The sequence below is a fragment of the Falco punctatus genome (assembly GCF_963210335.1).
Source record: "Falco punctatus genome assembly, chromosome: 9".
In the NCBI taxonomy this organism is placed as follows: domain Eukaryota; kingdom Metazoa; phylum Chordata; class Aves; order Falconiformes; family Falconidae; genus Falco; species Falco punctatus.
Genome location: NC_137589.1, coordinates 37,721,490 through 37,738,175, shown reverse-complemented (window position 1 = coordinate 37,738,175; position 16,686 = coordinate 37,721,490). Strand labels below are relative to the sequence as shown.

Below are 16,686 nucleotides of genomic sequence, written 5' to 3'. Positions count from 1 at the left end.
TGTTAGTTGTTAGAGACTTGGTGGGATCCTCAGAATATATTTTAGCAACTCCTGTTTCATCCAGAAAAGTAATTCTCTACCACTGGAACTAATGCAAATCCATAGGAAACTATTTGTGTCCTGTATTGTAGATGGGGACAAAGAAGAAATTAGGGCTTGAGGATAGTCATAAAAGAAAGAACTAAGTCAAGGTTTCTGTGTTGCATACTCTTTGCAGAATCTAAGAGTTCCTCTTCCTTTTGGCTTTCTGCAGTATGGGATCCTCTGGATATTAGACGTGTGAAGAGTTTTGATGTGCCTTGTAGGCTTAGAACTGGCCCACTATTGTGCAACTGCTGTTTCAATAATCAGCTGAAAGCAAGCTATGTAGAATGCTTTTAGTCTCTGAATAGGTTTTGCACAGTATATTTTATATGGTTGTACTACCAGGGAGTCACTGTAGTCTGGTAAACATGGAGGCTATATAAAGTGTTAGAGTCTGTCATCATTAAAATGACATAGGTAAAAGAAGACTGAAGTACAGGTAATGTGTTTGCAACATGACATTTTGCAGTGGTATTTGAAATGCATTTTGCCTTGAAATGTGTCTCACGATGTAATAAGGTTCTTCCTGTGTTATGAACGTAGATAATATTTATTTATAACTTTACAGAATTTTTCTGAGTTTATATTCCTACACACACACATATAAATTTTTTATATATATATTTATATATATATGTCATGGATTAACCCCAGCTAGAAACTAAGTACCACACAGCTGTTCACTCTCTCCCACCCCCAGAGGGATGAGGGGTAGAATTGGAAAAGAATGTAAAACTCAAAGTTGTGATAAGAACAGTTTAATAATTAAAATAGGAGGGGAATTAAACCAATAACAATAACTATAATGAAAAGGAGAGAGCAGGGGAGAGGAATAAAATCCAAAGGGAAGGGAGAAAAAAAACCCCAAGTGATGCACAATGCAATTGCTCATCACCTGCTGATGCCCAGCCATTCACATCACACAATTTGATTAATTGGCTGTTTTCACCCAAAACGAAATCCCCTTGAGGCACACATCAAACTTTCCCCATCCTCCCACATTACTCACCAAGTGCACCAAGTCCCATGGATCAGCTTACCCTTGCCCGGGGCACTGCCCCAAACTGTTTTCCCAAGCATCTTTCTAAGGCACACTACAGGAACTTTATCCCCTTCTACAGTAGGTAAAAGCTTAGATTGGGCAGGACCAGCTCACTTGGCAGATCCTCTGGCATTGACTAACCAGGTGGCTTTTGCTAAATGTGTATCCCAAGGTTTGATGGTCCCACCACCCGCTGCTTTCTATGTAGTTTTTAACAGTCTGTTACATGGTTTGATTTTCCCAGAGGCTGGTGTGTGGTAGGGGATGTGATATACCCACTCAGTGCCATGCACTTTGGCCCAAGTGTCTATGAGGTTGCTTCAGAAACTAGTTCCCTTGTCTGACTCATTTCTTTCTGGGGTGCTGTGTCACCGTAAGGCTTATTTCTCAAGATCTGGGGTAGTGTTCCAGGCAGTGGCACAGGCTGTGTTTCCAGCCATCTAGTGGTTGCTTCCACCATTGTTAGCACGTCTCAGCTATTAGGAGCAAGCTCCCTTCGGCCTGAGAGGGAGGATCTAGGAGGTACGCACCATGGGGTACCCTGTGGTTTTACCTGTGGGACCACAGAGGGCACGTGGTGGGGAGAGAAGATATAAGTAGATTCCATGATTGGCTCTCCAAAAAGGAAAAGCTAAAGGTGCAGTTATCAATAATCCCTGCCAGAGAACACCTGAATAACAGGGGTGACAGCAATACTGAGTATGCAAACTAGATTAGTTTCACAGCCAGTAAATATTTTCATATCATAAACCAGTACTGTGAAGGACAGTGCAATGACGGCTTTAACCCAGACCCCATGGGCCATCAAGAGCACCACAAGGAACACATACTGCAAGTAAGGTACGTAATGCAACTCTGAGATCATGAGCAGCAGCTGAGAGAAAAAAGAAAATAATGAGGCCAGTGAGTATTTAACCAATACAAAGAATACTTATAACAATTTTATTTTAACACGCTCTAGTCAGATCCGTTGTTATCTTAACCCTTTGTGCCCCATGTTGGGTGCCAAAAAGAACTGTCATGTTTTGACACCAGCCAGACTCCCCCCTACCCCCAGAAGGATGGGGAGGAAAATCGGAAAAGAATGTAGCACTCAAGGGTTGAGATAAGAACAATTTAATAATTAAAATAAGAGGGGAAAAAACCAAACCAATAATAATAATTGTAATGAAAAGGAGGGAGAAGGGAAGGGAGAAAAAAAACCCAAGTGGTACACAGTACAGTTGCTCACCACCTGCTGACAAGTGCCTAGGCAGTTCCCCAGCAGCAATCCACCAGCCCCAGCCAGTTCCCCCCAGTTTATATACTCAGCATGATGTCCCATGGTATGGAATATCCCTTTGGCTAGTTTGGGTCAGCTGTCATGGCTCTGTCTCCTCCCATTTTCCTGTGCCCCTCTAGGTTTCTGGCAGGGCCTGAAAAGCTGAAAAATCCTTGACTTAGTATGAACATTACCCAGCAACGACTAAAAACATTAGTGTGTTATCAACATTGTTCTCACACCAAATACAAAGCAGGGCACTGTACCAGCTACTGAGAAGAAAATTAACTCTATCCCAGCTGAAGCCAGGACGATGTATAAAAGTTGTTTTTTTTTTTTCTTTTGCTAAGTACTGTGCCCAGTCTGTTCTCTACTGGCTTAGTATGAAATGTCATCTGTTCTCCTCTAATTGAGTTAAAAAATGATGATGTCTTTGCTGTTGCATTTCCTACAACAATGAGCATGAGGAACATGGCACAGTGAAGCATCTTCAGCAGCATTAATGGCATGTCGGGTTCTAGCCGAAACAGCTTATTAATGCTATTAAATACTGTCGTTGCAGAAGGTGGAAAGACAAGCTAGTTCCTTGGTGCTGTTTCTCTTGTGAAAGACCTTAATTAAGGCATATACAGTGAGTGCACCACTTTGAGAGTGGTTTCAGGGAAGAACACTTTGTATTATTAGAAAAACCTCCCAATTTCTGCCAACTACCAGCAGATAACTGTGAAATTATAACCACTGTGATGAAAATACATTGGAATCTCTTTCTTATATAACAGTATCAGTAGCATAGCTGTCATCACAAGAAACTTGTGAAGCACTAAGATTTTCCATCTTTAAGAGTTTGTGTGTACAAGGATAAAAGAAAAATATTTTTATAAATAGATGGGAATTTGACATTGGGTTTTTAGGAGCAATGATGTTAACCAGCGTTTATACAACTATAGCTACTTAAATCTTCTACTTGAAGAGGGAATGCTGTCAGCTCAGACTTGTGTAGAGTCTGATTGTTGGATTTTTCAGGAGCATCTTCCCTCTTTAGACCGATAGATGCAGAGTTTTTCATAGTTCTATAAGGTTTGGTTGAGGAGTTTGAAGACAATTTTATGCGTAATTTGAGATTACACTGCATATGAGCAATTTTCCTCATCTTCATTTTGTAGAAGTCTATCGTATAAAATCAAACCTACTAATTTTAACAAAAGCGTGAGCTAATTGAATCTGTAAAATATAGCTTATACTTCTGTTTCAGTAAATTGATGATTCTGCAGTCACATGTTATTGCTACTATGGTTGCATTTTGTTTCTAAAGTCCATAAAAGTCAATTATTGTGCTGAGGTATTTCACTATTTTTTCCCCTTTTTTAAAATCACAGAATGATTTGGGTTGGAAGGGACCTTTTAAAGGTCATCTAGCCTGCAATGAGCAGAGACATCTTCAGCTAGTTCAGGTTATCATGAAAATACCTTTCTTCCCCTTCTTTCCTAGAGGTGACCAGTCACGCAAGAGAGCTGGAGAAGAGTTAACTTACAGTAAGTATGCATCTAACACTGCCCTCCAGTGTGCTGCAGTCCCTGATGGCTTGGGCACAGACAAGTAGTGGTGGACTTTGGGTTCTCGGGGGTGGTGGAGTGTCAGAGGCTGCATGTCCACATGTAGCTAGCTTGTCTGCCAATGTAACCTTTACCGTTCTAAGTAATAATACAAAATTATTGGATTTAGAGCCTGGCTGACTGTGCTGGAGTCCCACAGCCACCTGTAAGGTAGTAAGATACCCCAGCAGCTACCGAGGCCAAGATACTTCTACATCATTTAAGTGGAAGCTGAGGTTTGAAGAACTTAGTTGTCCCAACTCTGTCTGGTCAGGATACACATAACAGGCAATGAAATGATGAGCCAGTCCACCTTGGATATAAATCACCCACTAGTGATGTGTGTTTCTGTGGGAGTTTGGAGGGCTTGTGCTTTTCAACTTGGAACCCTAAATTACATGTCTGATACAACCTGGGATCCAGCTGCATTGAGATACTACAGGCAGTATTTGGCTCTAAATGTTGGAGGCATGAGCAGGGAAGTTCTCTTCCATTTTTAGATGGAAGTTTCTTGCTGCATGTTTAACTGTGAGGTTCTTCACTTTGTTACTCGGTTAATCTCCCCCAGTATAGATTAGGGAACTGGGGGATGAGATGCAGGGAGAAATGAATGATGTTTCCATACTCAGTTGGTTGCTCTACTCCAGACAGCCCTAATTTGGATGCAGTCAGCCAAAGGACCTGTCTTCTGTGCTGACTAAATATTTGGCCACGAGAGACTCTAGTCCCATACATTGTAGGCTAGGACTGAAGTACAAAGTTCTGTTTGTCATTAAATGGCTTTGGGGACTGGGGAATACCTGGCATTGTGTACTTCAGTTCATTTTACCACATACTTTCCACCAAGTTCCTTCCCGTGCTTTCAGCTGAGTATGTTTGCTTTATTACCTACCATAAAATGTCATCCAGTTTTATGATGAATTCTTATTACAACCTAAAGTGAACGAATGGGTGTTTTATGTGGTAGATCAGCTTCTGTTTGCACTGTTAACATTTTGCAGGCAATGCTGGGTTTTGGGGCTGCTGGGGGAAGGGAGGCAAAACCCTAAGTTTAATATGAGAATTTCTTGAACTTTTTATATAATTTCAGATGGCTCGTCAGCTTGTGCAAGCTCCAGGGGGTACAGATAGTGAATATACTGGATCAGCTTCTATTTCTAGCCAGAACAGACACTGGAGGAGCACAGGTGGTATCTGGAGCCTCCTTTGGCGACTGCTGATACTTGAGCTCTGACATGAACTATGCCTCAAAGAAGAGTTTTGGACTTTCTTCTTTATATAATAAAACGTCAGTTGCTGCTACAATTGGGATACCTTTGAAAGACATGATCCCTTGGTCTAGCCTATCAACAAGTTCATGTTCTGCGATTTTTGTGAGGAATGCACCTTGAAAAACAATCCTTTCAAAGTGGAAATGGGCAGCCGAAATCAGCAGCTTCCAAAAGTGTTAGAATGGAAGAATCTTTTTTGCACTCTTTTCTTAATATTAAGGACATTCTTAAAACTAGTTAACACGTCAGTGTATTAGTTTTTAAACTTCAAGGTATTTTCTGGAGCTTTTACTTAATAAGAATAAAGTTATTTTGCAGTATTTGTTCGTTAGTTTAAAAATTGTCAGCTTTTAAGAGTTGGTCCCATATAAATGTATCTTCTGTCAGGGAGTTTAAAATTCCAGATTTTTCTTTTATCTTTTTTTTTTTAATTGGTATTTTGAAATCTGTTTTCCTATGTGTTTGTACTCTGTGCCTTCAGCTTGTGCACTTTGCAACTTTATAGACCATATTTTGTTACTGCAAAATGTGTTCTTGAGGAAAAACTTGATGCGAACAAACATGCTGCAAAGCTGCATTTTTCTCTTGCATTAATGGGAGGTGAATTTAAGGAGGAAGGAAGAAAAGTTGAACCTATATCACCATCACTAATAATGACTTGGAAGTTTGTCCCCTTTTATGTTTCATATGTATTAGTGTTTAATGCTGGGACCAACTCTTGTAGAACTCTCTCATTGACTTTTTATTGGCTTCCATAATTGCAATAGATTGAGATGTGAATTCCAGACTGAATGAAATACTAAGATGTGTTTTATGCTGTGCTATGTAGAAGCATTGTGGGCAAAATTCTCCAGTCAAGTAGGTCTGCAAAGTGCATCTCTGTCAGCACAAACCAGATTTGCACCTGGTTAATCAGCGAACAATGGTACCTGTCCATGATCACTTTGTGGTTCCTGTGCCATTTCTCCTGTTTCAGGGATGTGATGGGGGTATGCTAGTGGATGTAGTCGGAATGAGGGAGTTGAGGAGTGATCTAATACACGCATGTGTACTCATCAGCCTCCTGCTTCCAGTCTTGTGTAAACTCAGCTGGAGATCCAGCTGAGCCCAGTTCCAGGAGATCTGGACCTATGGTCTAAATCCTAGTGATTGTGACATGGTTTTTAATCAATAGTATGAGCAATGTGATTCTTTCATGAGGGGAGAAACATACTTGAAAAAGCAGTTTGAATACAGGTTGTTTTTTGTTATTACTATGGATTTATTTTTTATCACCTTTAGTTACGAAGAGAAATGAGTTGGTAATATAAAAATATTTCTGAAGTGAAACAAAAGTTTGTTCAGTTTTGTCTTGCACAACTCTTATGCCCGTTTAAAAAAACAACACAAAAAACCAACACAACCCCCTTTATGCTTGTATGGGTTCATTACAAAATGCAGGAAAAAAGAAAAAAATAGATGCGGCAGGGACAAAGATTTTTTTTCTTTTTGTTCTGTATGCAGGCTTCATGTAAATGAATTTAATTCTGTCAGTTTCACGTCAGCCACTTTGGCAATGCCATTAGTTCGGGGGGTGGTGGGGAGGAAGAATGAGGACGACACTGCTGTGATTGACCAAGTCTGATTTACCTATATATTCCTTTGCATATTTGCAAAGCCTATTTAATTTGGAGGAAGGTTTTCTTTTAAAATTAAAAATGAATGCTTTTGTTTTGTTTTTTTCTGTGTAGAATATTGCCAGCAGTGTGATCTCGTCCCCAGTAGTGGAAACCCAAACCACTCTGAGCACAGATTTTTCAGGTGTTGGTAGTGTTTGCTTCAATGTTGCTATCAGCTACTTAAGTTGAAGCAGAATGAGATAAAAACAGGGGGTTTGAAAATTTGGCCGAAGTATGCAGTAGAGAAGTTAATGAAGGCTAATAGGGAACAAAAAATGATTTACCAGCTTCCAGGTTTTTATCAGTTTTGGTTTTAAACAAAATTTAAGTCTCTGATAGTGTCCTTAGCTTTAAAAAACACTGCTGAAATGACAATATTCTTGAGTTAAGAATAGATACATTAACCTAATTTGGTTGGTTTGTTTACAACTTCATTACCGTTCTAGTTCACATAATACAGTAATCAAGCTCTGTCATCTTTGTCAAGTGATCATAATTCTTTTCTGTTCCTAAAGTGGTTTTACTGGTTCAAGTTTGTAAATAACATGTAGTGCTTTTGCTTCATATTTGAGGCAAGGGTTCAACATTCATTTTACATTGTGTTATGTTTGGGACACAGACTTCTAAACCAGTCATTCCATCAAAAGGTAAAGCATTCCTGTCAGCGTGGTTCGCTTCATACTCACTGAGTAGCGCTTGGATGCTTCTCAGTCCTGTGTAGCATTCTCACTTGGCCACCATACTTGAGAAATCTGTTTGTTAAGCACTGTATTATGTTGTAAATTTGGCATTAAAATTCCTGTGTGTTTTGGCATTATTAACACAATGCTGAAATATTGTTTATCTGTTAAAGGCGTTACCATTGTGACTGAGCATGAAACAGAATACAGCGTACTATACTAAATTATTTTGTTCCTCTGTAAACTTGCATTTTACTTACAGTAAAACTAACTCAGCCAACTTGAGCATTGGTACTGCAAAGCCACAGTCACCAACAGCATGATCCTAACTGCAGTATTTAATTTAACCAAATAACTTGTGGTAAATCCGTTGCACCTGTAGCTTACTCTGTTAAGATTAAGCAGTAAAGTTGGTTATACAATGGGTGTCCTCTTTATGTTGCACTGGTTCTATAGCCGAACTTGCTACATTAAAATATTTTTAGGTTAATTTCACTTCTTGATTTGGGAAGATGAATATTTACATTAGTCCTGCTGACTACTGTAATGGTAGGCCATTGTCAATATATGGTCAAGGTGGTCTTTGATACAAACATTGAAGGTGTGTGGGGGTCTAACTAGATAAATACTCAACTCTTCTGCAGTTGGATCTCCTTGATGCCTTTCTGCAGTTGTTGGGGAAGTGTTTGTGGATGAATCTTTTGAAGCAAAAGGTTTTGACTCTTGTCATTTGATAGAAATATGATCAGCCAGATTCATTGCTTTTAATTTTTCCCTGACGTGATTGTTTACTTTCTACATGTTAAAAAAACCCAAACTACAAAGACCATGTTTTGAGCGACTGAAAAACATGTTTCATGTACACTGTGCCAACCCTAGTGAAAGGACTATTCTGTAGAACTACGGAATAAAAACCAACTGCTTGAATTTGACTCCTGTCTTCAACCCAGCTCCAGCAGAGAGAAAACAAAGATTTTTGATGCCTTGACATGCACCAGATACCCAGAGGGCACTTAGTGCAGCACAGAGTGGGGACTTTTAGGATCAATTGACCACAACCAAAAGGTACTGCTAGGGAGAAATCGTTACTGCTTGGGTTAGTGTACTTGCCTTTCTGCTCTGCTGGGACAATGTGATAACGTGGGGATAAGTCACTGTGCTGATGCCAGTTGAGTTGAAAATTCCTTTTTTGAGGGTTGTCTTATGTTGATGACTCATTTAAACTTAAATTCAGAGCTGAATACTGTAAATTAGTTTCTTAATGGTAGTATTTGCTTGCATCAGTGGTGTCTGCTTTGCTGCTCTGAAGAGTTCCTTCACTGCTCTTGGAGCACCTCTACTAGAAGCCTTTAAATGTACGTTAAAGATCGCTGCATCTCTGTGGAGATGTTTGCATAGTGTAATACCGAGCTGCAAACTGTGCTCCCAACATTGGGCAGGAAAAATGTAGATGGTCAGGCTTTGTGTCCCCTGCTTACTCAGACCTGAGGGTCTGCAGGAACAGACACACGTGCTTTGCTAGTAGGAGGTGCAGCCTTCTCTGTGCTGTTCTTTGGCTGAGCGTAAGCAGGGGAGGGGGGAGTCCTGCAGTGCAGTTGCTTTGCTAGGCCGATGCATGTGAGTCACGTCAGTGCTATAGCATGTACTCGTGTCCCACCATGCATGTGCTCAGCACAGAGTCTGATCTTCATCCATGACTATTAAGACTTTTGTGAAAAGAAACGGAGGTCTCAGTCCCATCCAGTCTTTTATTTCTAGGCAAGACAGAGGACAATTTGCAGGTAGACTCTGATCTTTCAGTCTAGAGCTTTCTTGCAAAATATTCTTTGGCTGGTAGAGGAGAGGGAATCTCTCCTCCAAGGAAAAGGACTATGGGTCATCTGTCTGATTTTTATCTACTGGTCTCCAAGGCAACGTGGTGCAAGACAGTCAATTGTATTGAGTACACTATGCTTACAGCACAGCAAGACTTTAATTATGGATTTAATCTGGGATAAACAATGGTCTTTTTGGTAGGCTCACAAACCTCAGGTATTGGTAATCGTGGAAGGTGTGAACCAGGGATGGGCTTACTCTAGCAGGTGTCATTCTGGTAATTACAGGTCAGAGGAAGTTTATTTTTTCCCAGGGGACATTACTTATTATAGTGTAAATTGGTGTGATACTGCCCCAACAAGGTATTTTTATACCCATAGCACCTGTTAACAGAAGGTCAGAGAATCTGAATTTTGTCTTTATCAGCCCTGAAATACACTGGCTTTGAATGGGGAGCAGCATCCCGTGCAAGGGGAAGCCTTGCCTTCCGTCAGGAGGTGCAGAAGATCAGTGTTCCTACATTACTGAAACAAGACAAACAGCTGATTTGGCCTCAGTTGAAAGCTCCTTGACAAAGTGCTTTGTACTTGGCTAGAGGGAGTAGAAAGATTAAACCCATGTATCTTGACCTAACTTGAATGACTGGTTTAAGGGAATTCCAAAATTTCATAGGCAAGGAGTACTTGGAAATTCCTTCCGGCTGTCCCTGGGATGCTCCAGGTACAGTTGGTTATTATTGCTCTTTCTTTGCTGCTGCTAACTGATCTAATTAGCACAGGACAGGAAAGTTGACTCCCCTAATGATGACAGCAGAATGGATTTAGGTAATAGCACTTGCTGCCTTTTTAGTATTGTTTTTCAGCCAATCCTGGTTTAGTATTAGAGGGCAGCAGGTAACTTGTTTATTAGCACCATTTGCCGTCTACCAGCAAATGGAATGATTTTGTGTAGAGAACAGCTCAGAAATGAGCATCTTGGGATGGTTGGTACCTGTTACCCTGTGGATGAGAGACATCGTCAGGACAAGTCTGAGTGTACTGCTGAAGAGCTGAGGTGGTCCATCCGCTTAGGTTCATGCTGTGACTGTCCTATAGAAGCATATAGCAACTGTGAAGTGAATTGTGCTTTGAGCACACGCCCAAAGACTCTACAGTCAGTTACCATGGGATAGCCGATGCTCTGCAAATTCACATTTTATATTCATAATAACATGTTCCCGTAGCAGGAATGGCTGTGCAGTGACATACAACTCACATTTGAAATCGGTCAAGGCATGAAATCTTAAAAGTAACCTATTTGTAAGGTGCCTAACGTAAATTCCCTGTATGGTCAATGTGAAGCCAAAGATTTTTCCCACAGGTACCGCACAGCACTAAATGGATATACTTTATGATTTCCATTTTTGGGTCTCTGTTACTAGCCGTGGCTTGCTGGTAGTTGAACCGGTCTCATCAAAGGAGAAGGAAGCAGATCTTGCCAGACAGGACCTGGCCTACCTATGCAAGAGCAGAAGGAAAACAGGCCTGTTTAGTTCTTTTTACTAATGACTTTTGTACTAAGCCTTTACAGAGCAGGCACCTGCTGTTCCCAGCTGCTTGGATAACCCAAGTTGTTCCAGGTATGTAGTTTTGATGGTTTTCTCTGTTGGAATGAATCTTTGGCAGAATGTCACCGGAGGTATAGAACCATTTCCCTTAAAATACAGAGATGCATCATACCTGGTGATTATCTATTTGTAATCTAAGCGATCTCATGATCCTATTTCTTCCCTTAGTTACAGCTTCTGAATGTGTGTTCAAGTGATGATGTGCTTTCCAGTTATGGCTTCAATCTTCTACCTCAGAGAATGTTGTAGTTACTGGGTACAGATATGCAGGAGAGAGAGGCCTGTCGAGTAAAATTAAATTCTTCATGCCTATTTCAGCTTCATGTTTCCTTCCAGGAATGTGTGGTTAATTGAAAAAGTACACACACGATCCTTTACCTCTTTTGTAATTTGGCATAATAACATTTTATTCTTTCTTTTCTATTAATTCCCAGCATTGACTTTGCCTTTTCTTAAGCTGTGTATCAAGCTAACACTTATTCAAGCTATCTGTTGTAATCCCCAGAAGTAGTTTGTGGGTAATAGTAGTTCCTCCTTGTGGAAGTAAAATGAGGACCATGTTTTCCCAATGCATCATTTTGTCAGTCAATATAAACATATGTAGTCTGTATCTCTCACCCCATTGCATAGTGAAATGAAGCCCTGTAGCTCTTTGTAGTCAATCCTCTTCTTCCCTGGATGATGGCACGTGAACTCTGCGTTTCATTGTTCACCTCAATGCTTTTTTTTCAGCTTTTTATGAGCACAGCAATTAGAATGACCCCAGCGCTGTGGAATTCTGCTGGTGCCCTCTCTGTGTTGTGAGCACTGTCAGTTCCTGCTCTGTAGCTTTCCAGTGGCAATTTATTCATGTGGAAAAGCTGCCCCATTATCTCGTGGTAGCTTTCGTAAAGAGCTTTTGATGAGAGAGCTCACCAAACACCCTGTGGAAATCTGTGTATATAAAGGATCTCAGTTGCCACGTGCTTGTTGAATGTAATTCAGCTACGTCTGTCGTCATAGAAAGCCATGTATCCGTGCTACAAACTACTGAAGCAAGCCCTCATCACTCATATTTTATAGCTCTCTCTTTTAGCATGGTGGTGTCACTGCACAGGCTCAACTGTCCAAACTCTGACATCGCAGGTGATGAGAGTTCAAATGGGAATTTGTGATGTCACACTCTGATCCTGCTGAAGAATTGGGAATTATCAGGATGATTTCCTTGGGTAAAAGGGAACAAGGCAGACTTTTTTAGCATGATAATATTTGGTTTCTTTTATTTAGCAGAGTTTCTGCTGCTCTTTCTCTGCTGCAGATTCTCAGAACTCGGACTAACCAGTTGTGAGCCACTTCATGACTCGCTGCTGCAGGAGAGGAGAGCGAGCCGGCTGAGTGCCTTTGCCTGCCAGCACAACTGCTCATCTTCGGAGAATCTACTTGGGTCTGAAGATCCAAACCGAGCAAAGGAAACCGAGCAGAGCAGGCCGGCAGCCATTCTGCTGCTCCGGCTGAGGTTTGACATCTGCAGTTGTTGCTGCAGAATGGTCTCTTTCTCCTACAGGGCGCTTTAGTGCCTTGTTACTGAAATTGCCTGTCATCGCGCTTGGCTTTGATTGTTAGTTAAAACGAGCCACAGTCAGTGATCAGCAGGTTTCAGGAGTCACCTCTGAGGCATATTTACCAAAGCCACTGTGCCCTCTCTGAAGCAGGTCATCTCTGGGCTCTTTCCTAGGAAGAGCTGTGCCTTTCTGTTTCTGAAACCTGCGCGGGATCGACAAGGCTGCTCCGAGGGTCCCTGCCCAGCGCGCGTGGGCTGGGTGCGCAGCGCTACCTGAGGCCCTCGCCCGTGTGCTCTGTGCCTTGCAGTAAAGTTTTTAATTAAAGATTTAATGACTGTGTGTATGGCCCGCAGCTAACCTTTGGGCTTGGTAGGCGGTTTGCCTAATAAACAGGGGAACAAAAGGTTGTCCTTAGTATTTACATAAGTGAGTAGGAAGGACAGCTCCCTTGGGCTTTGGGGAAGAACGGGGTAGAAAGCTGAATCGTGAAACCACAGCACTAGTGCCCTGCCAGAGCAGCAGTGGCTGTGCTTTTGACTGAGAGAGCACTTTTCCACATGGTCCGATGTGTGGAGCTGCGTGCTGACAAAAGGATGCTGAGGAGAGCAGGATTCCCCAGCGTGCATGTAGGTGCTGGTGGTGGAAGAGCTGCTCGCTGCTGTGCCCGGCTGGAGGTGTGTGTTATGCTGGGCGGGATGGCTATTACTTGTACCACCAAATGGTGCTTGTGTTTCTGTTTAGCAATTCCCAGGGCAGAACAAATTTCCACTCTTAAATTGATTTAGCCACTTTGCAGCCAATGTTTGATTGTATTTGAAGTATTTCAAGAGCTGTATTGATTTTTAAAGGCATCCTGAGAAATAATGCATGTGAAGTTAGTTCCCAGTGGAGATAATTTAACTTTCTGTTGGTCTGCATCGTCAGTGACTTAGTTCAAGCTTGCTTTAGTCTGATGAATTCCACTTGTGTGGAATACAAACGCTTTTGGCTATTATCACATTATTCTCTTTACTTCTTCTGTGGGCTACATGTGCACAGAAAAAAACCCAACATATGTGGCTGCTTTTAATGGAGACATTGTAGTTTAGCTTACTTTTATATCAGTCAAATTAAAACTAAACTGAATTTAAAGCAAAATAGTGATATTCATACAGAAGAAATAATTCTTCTCTTGACTGGATAAATTTCAGAAGATAACTGGCTCAGCCCTAGATACTAATCTCTGAGAATTTTCAGAGTTGTGAAGAGCTAATAATAAAACTTCCAGGTCGTGTTGAACATGACAGCTCCTGAACAGGAAGGAAGGAGCACTTCAGCACTTGGAAGTGCTTGTCTTTGATCACATACTAAGATTATGCAAAACTTGTGTGTGTCTATAGACACAATTTCAGCTGTTTTCAGCTTCTCCAGTATATTGTCTGACTTGTCTCTGAAATTTGTAATTTTCCATGTGGTTGTCAAATATTGTCTCTATTTTGGCTCTCTGGTGTCTTCTGACCTGGAGATGCTGAGCACGTTCAAATCCCCATCTTCCCTTCCTAGCCCTAGGGCATGGTCGTTGGGCTACACTCTGCATCTCTAAAAGCAGATGCTGTGAGGACAAGGGATGGGACAGGACAAGACTACTTGGTTAAAGAGGAACAACAGTGAAGGTAGGTGGTCTCTTTGTCCCTTTCTAAGGAGAAATAACATGACCTGAATATCCCTGGGTCTAGTAATCTTGCCAGTTTTAACCGCTTGGCAATCTCTGCTGCTGGCTGTCCAGATATGCTGTGAAGAGCCTTTACACTGTGTTGAAGTTCTCTCTGTACCCTTTTCCCTCTGGGCTGCTGGCCTTGAGCGCTGCTCAGGAGTAGGCTGTTTATCATAAGCAAAGTTCTGCGGCTTGGGTGAGGCTGCAGTTGTCAAAGCAGCTTTAATCTCTCTCTCTCTTTCCTGCATGGATGATGTACTGGCAATCATTTAGCAATGATGCATTTTAATTTTCTTTAATAGTCATATTGCAGAAGAGATGGAAATATCAGCAGCTTGATGTTTCAAAACAAATTGAAATCTTCGGTACTTCCAGTGTAACATAGTCTTTCTCGGGAATGGGGGAATTCATTTATATATATTTAAGTTTTCTACCAGCCGTTCTAGTCTGTTATTCTGTAGTTGTTGCTCTGCTGTCAATCAGGTTCTCCTGATTTGTGGGTTCCTACAATGTATGATTTTCTTCTTCTGCCACATTTTTGTAGTCTGCTTCAATATGTATGAAGTTGATGCCGTTTGCAGGTGTACTCTCTCTGGCTTTATTCTCAAGCTGTCCAAACCTGTCACTTCTTCTGCCTTTCACTCTGAGTCAGAGCGGTCAGAAAGGCTTATTCCTACTTGGTGGAAAATTCCTGGAAGTTGGAGAAAAACAGCCAACTTTCAGTAATCTGTCTGATTCCTGAAAGATACCAAGAGAGATTGCTTTGGGACATCTGTATGCTTGAAGATGGGTTGAACATGTCTAGCCGTCAGGCAGTGCTGGCTGTTACTTCAGTATGTCAGAGGTTTGTTTCGCCGCAGAGTAACTTTTTTTCTTGTCTGTATTTAATAAGAAAATATGCTTCGGGTTTCTTTAAACCATAAAGCTGCAAACAAAGCTTGCACCACAAAATGAAGTGGCAGTTGTAAGGAAAACAGTGAAACAAGGTGATGCACAAAAAGAGCGGTGAAGGATGCCGATGTTACAAAGACGGGTTGAAGTTCTGCACCTGCTGAACTCGGCAGAGGTTTCCCTGCAAAATACCAAATGCTGCGGTTTTGACCCAAGGTGTTTGTGCAGCAAAGTGCTCAGACATGCGGCTGCATCCACTCTTGCGCAAGGAAGGAAACGGCATTTGACTGTTCCTTAAATTATGCACAAACCGAACAGGGATGTTGTGTGGAACAGTGGCATAAGTGAAGGATCCAGACGTACAGAAACTGGTTAGACAATAAATTAGGCAAGATATTAGAGTCTACTGGGGTCTTGGAGAGTTCATGACAGATCATTTCCTTTACCAAGAAATGGTAAAGGAGATGATGTGGGCTGAGTTTGTTTGCAGTGTTTTCTGAGCATTGGTGATGGAAGGGTGGAAAGGCTTGCCCAAAACAAATGGCTGTGCTCACAGCTTCTGAGGGATGGCAGTACTGAAAAGCCTGAAGAAAATATATCACGTGGCAATACAAGAGGTTAGTCTGCAATGCCTGCCAAACACTCTGCGTTTGATTGCAAGGTGGTCTTTGGGCTGTTCCCTCTCCCTCTGGCAGCAAATACAGTGCTGCTGAGGAGCAAATGGGGTAAGTGCCCAGTTGCTTTGGGCAGAAGAGGCAAACTTTATCATATCTTGTCAGGCCTCTAAGTGCATGGGATAGATTGATTTCTCCATCAGGTAACAGAGCCGTCTGGCCTCTGGGTGAATATACAGAAGCCTGTGGGTTTGAGTAACAATGCAATATTGCACAAAATGTCATTAAAAGTGATCTGATCTAACATAGGCGTTTGCTGTCCAACCCGAACTCCTGCGGTGATTGCTGGGGAGAGCAGAGCCTCCTGGCGAGCGCGTTAACGGTGAAAGAGTGATGCCTTCTAACCTACCTGAGCTGTTGTCGAGCCTTAAAACAAAAATCCCAACGGTATGCCACGTGGGAAGCTCCGCCACTCTTTTTCTAGCAAGCAGAAGCAACGTACAGCCCTCCGCATGCTGAGTGTCATTCTGCTGGATGGAGGAATGCAGGAAGCATCCACAGCGCTTCTGATCACGTTCGTACAGCAGGCTGTGGTCATCTACCCTGACCTGCTTGTCTTTCCTCCTGTCAAGTTTCTATTCCACATGAATATGTGCTTATAGACCCTGGAGGAAGAGACCGACGCTATCTGGAAGAGCTTTATAGTGTGAGCTTAACGGCAACGTTGTGAGGTTTAAACTTACTATTGCACTTCATGTGGGCACGTCAGTCCCACAGCGGCAGCGTGCTGCATGCAGGAATGGGGTTAGTGAGCTGGGATGGCTGGAGGGCTTTGTGTGTGGGAAGCTGCAGGTTTGGTATCTCTGGCTCTGCTTGTCTGAACCACCTCAGGAATCCAGCGGCTCCTCGCAAGCCTCCGCATGTGGTGGCTGCCTGC

The 16,686-nt window shown here is 42.0% G+C and overlaps 1 protein-coding gene and 1 long non-coding RNA gene across 5 annotated transcripts in view; one reads left to right on the top strand and one right to left on the bottom strand.

Annotated features, from left to right (window-relative positions):
• The window catches only part of CACUL1 (CDK2 associated cullin domain 1), a 55,798-nt gene extending 47,282 nt beyond the window's left edge, over nucleotides 1-8,516 (top strand). For all 4 annotated transcript variants that reach the window (XM_080401254.1, XM_080401252.1, XM_080401255.1 and 1 more), the window contains 2 exons: nucleotides 3,877-3,920; nucleotides 5,071-8,516. In XM_080401254.1, coding sequence (XP_080257380.1) covers nucleotides 3,877-3,920; nucleotides 5,071-5,111 — 85 coding nt within the window. In that variant the 3' untranslated portion in view covers nucleotides 5,112-8,516. The remainder of the gene's footprint in view (nucleotides 1-3,876; nucleotides 3,921-5,070) is intronic.
• Nucleotides 6,486-16,043, bottom strand: LOC308069262. Its single transcript, XR_013930328.1, has 2 exons — nucleotides 15,958-16,043; nucleotides 6,486-15,815 (listed from the first exon to the last, which is right to left on the bottom strand). It is a non-coding gene; the product is annotated as an uncharacterized lncRNA (long non-coding RNA).
• Nucleotides 16,044-16,686: the final 643 nt, after the last annotated feature.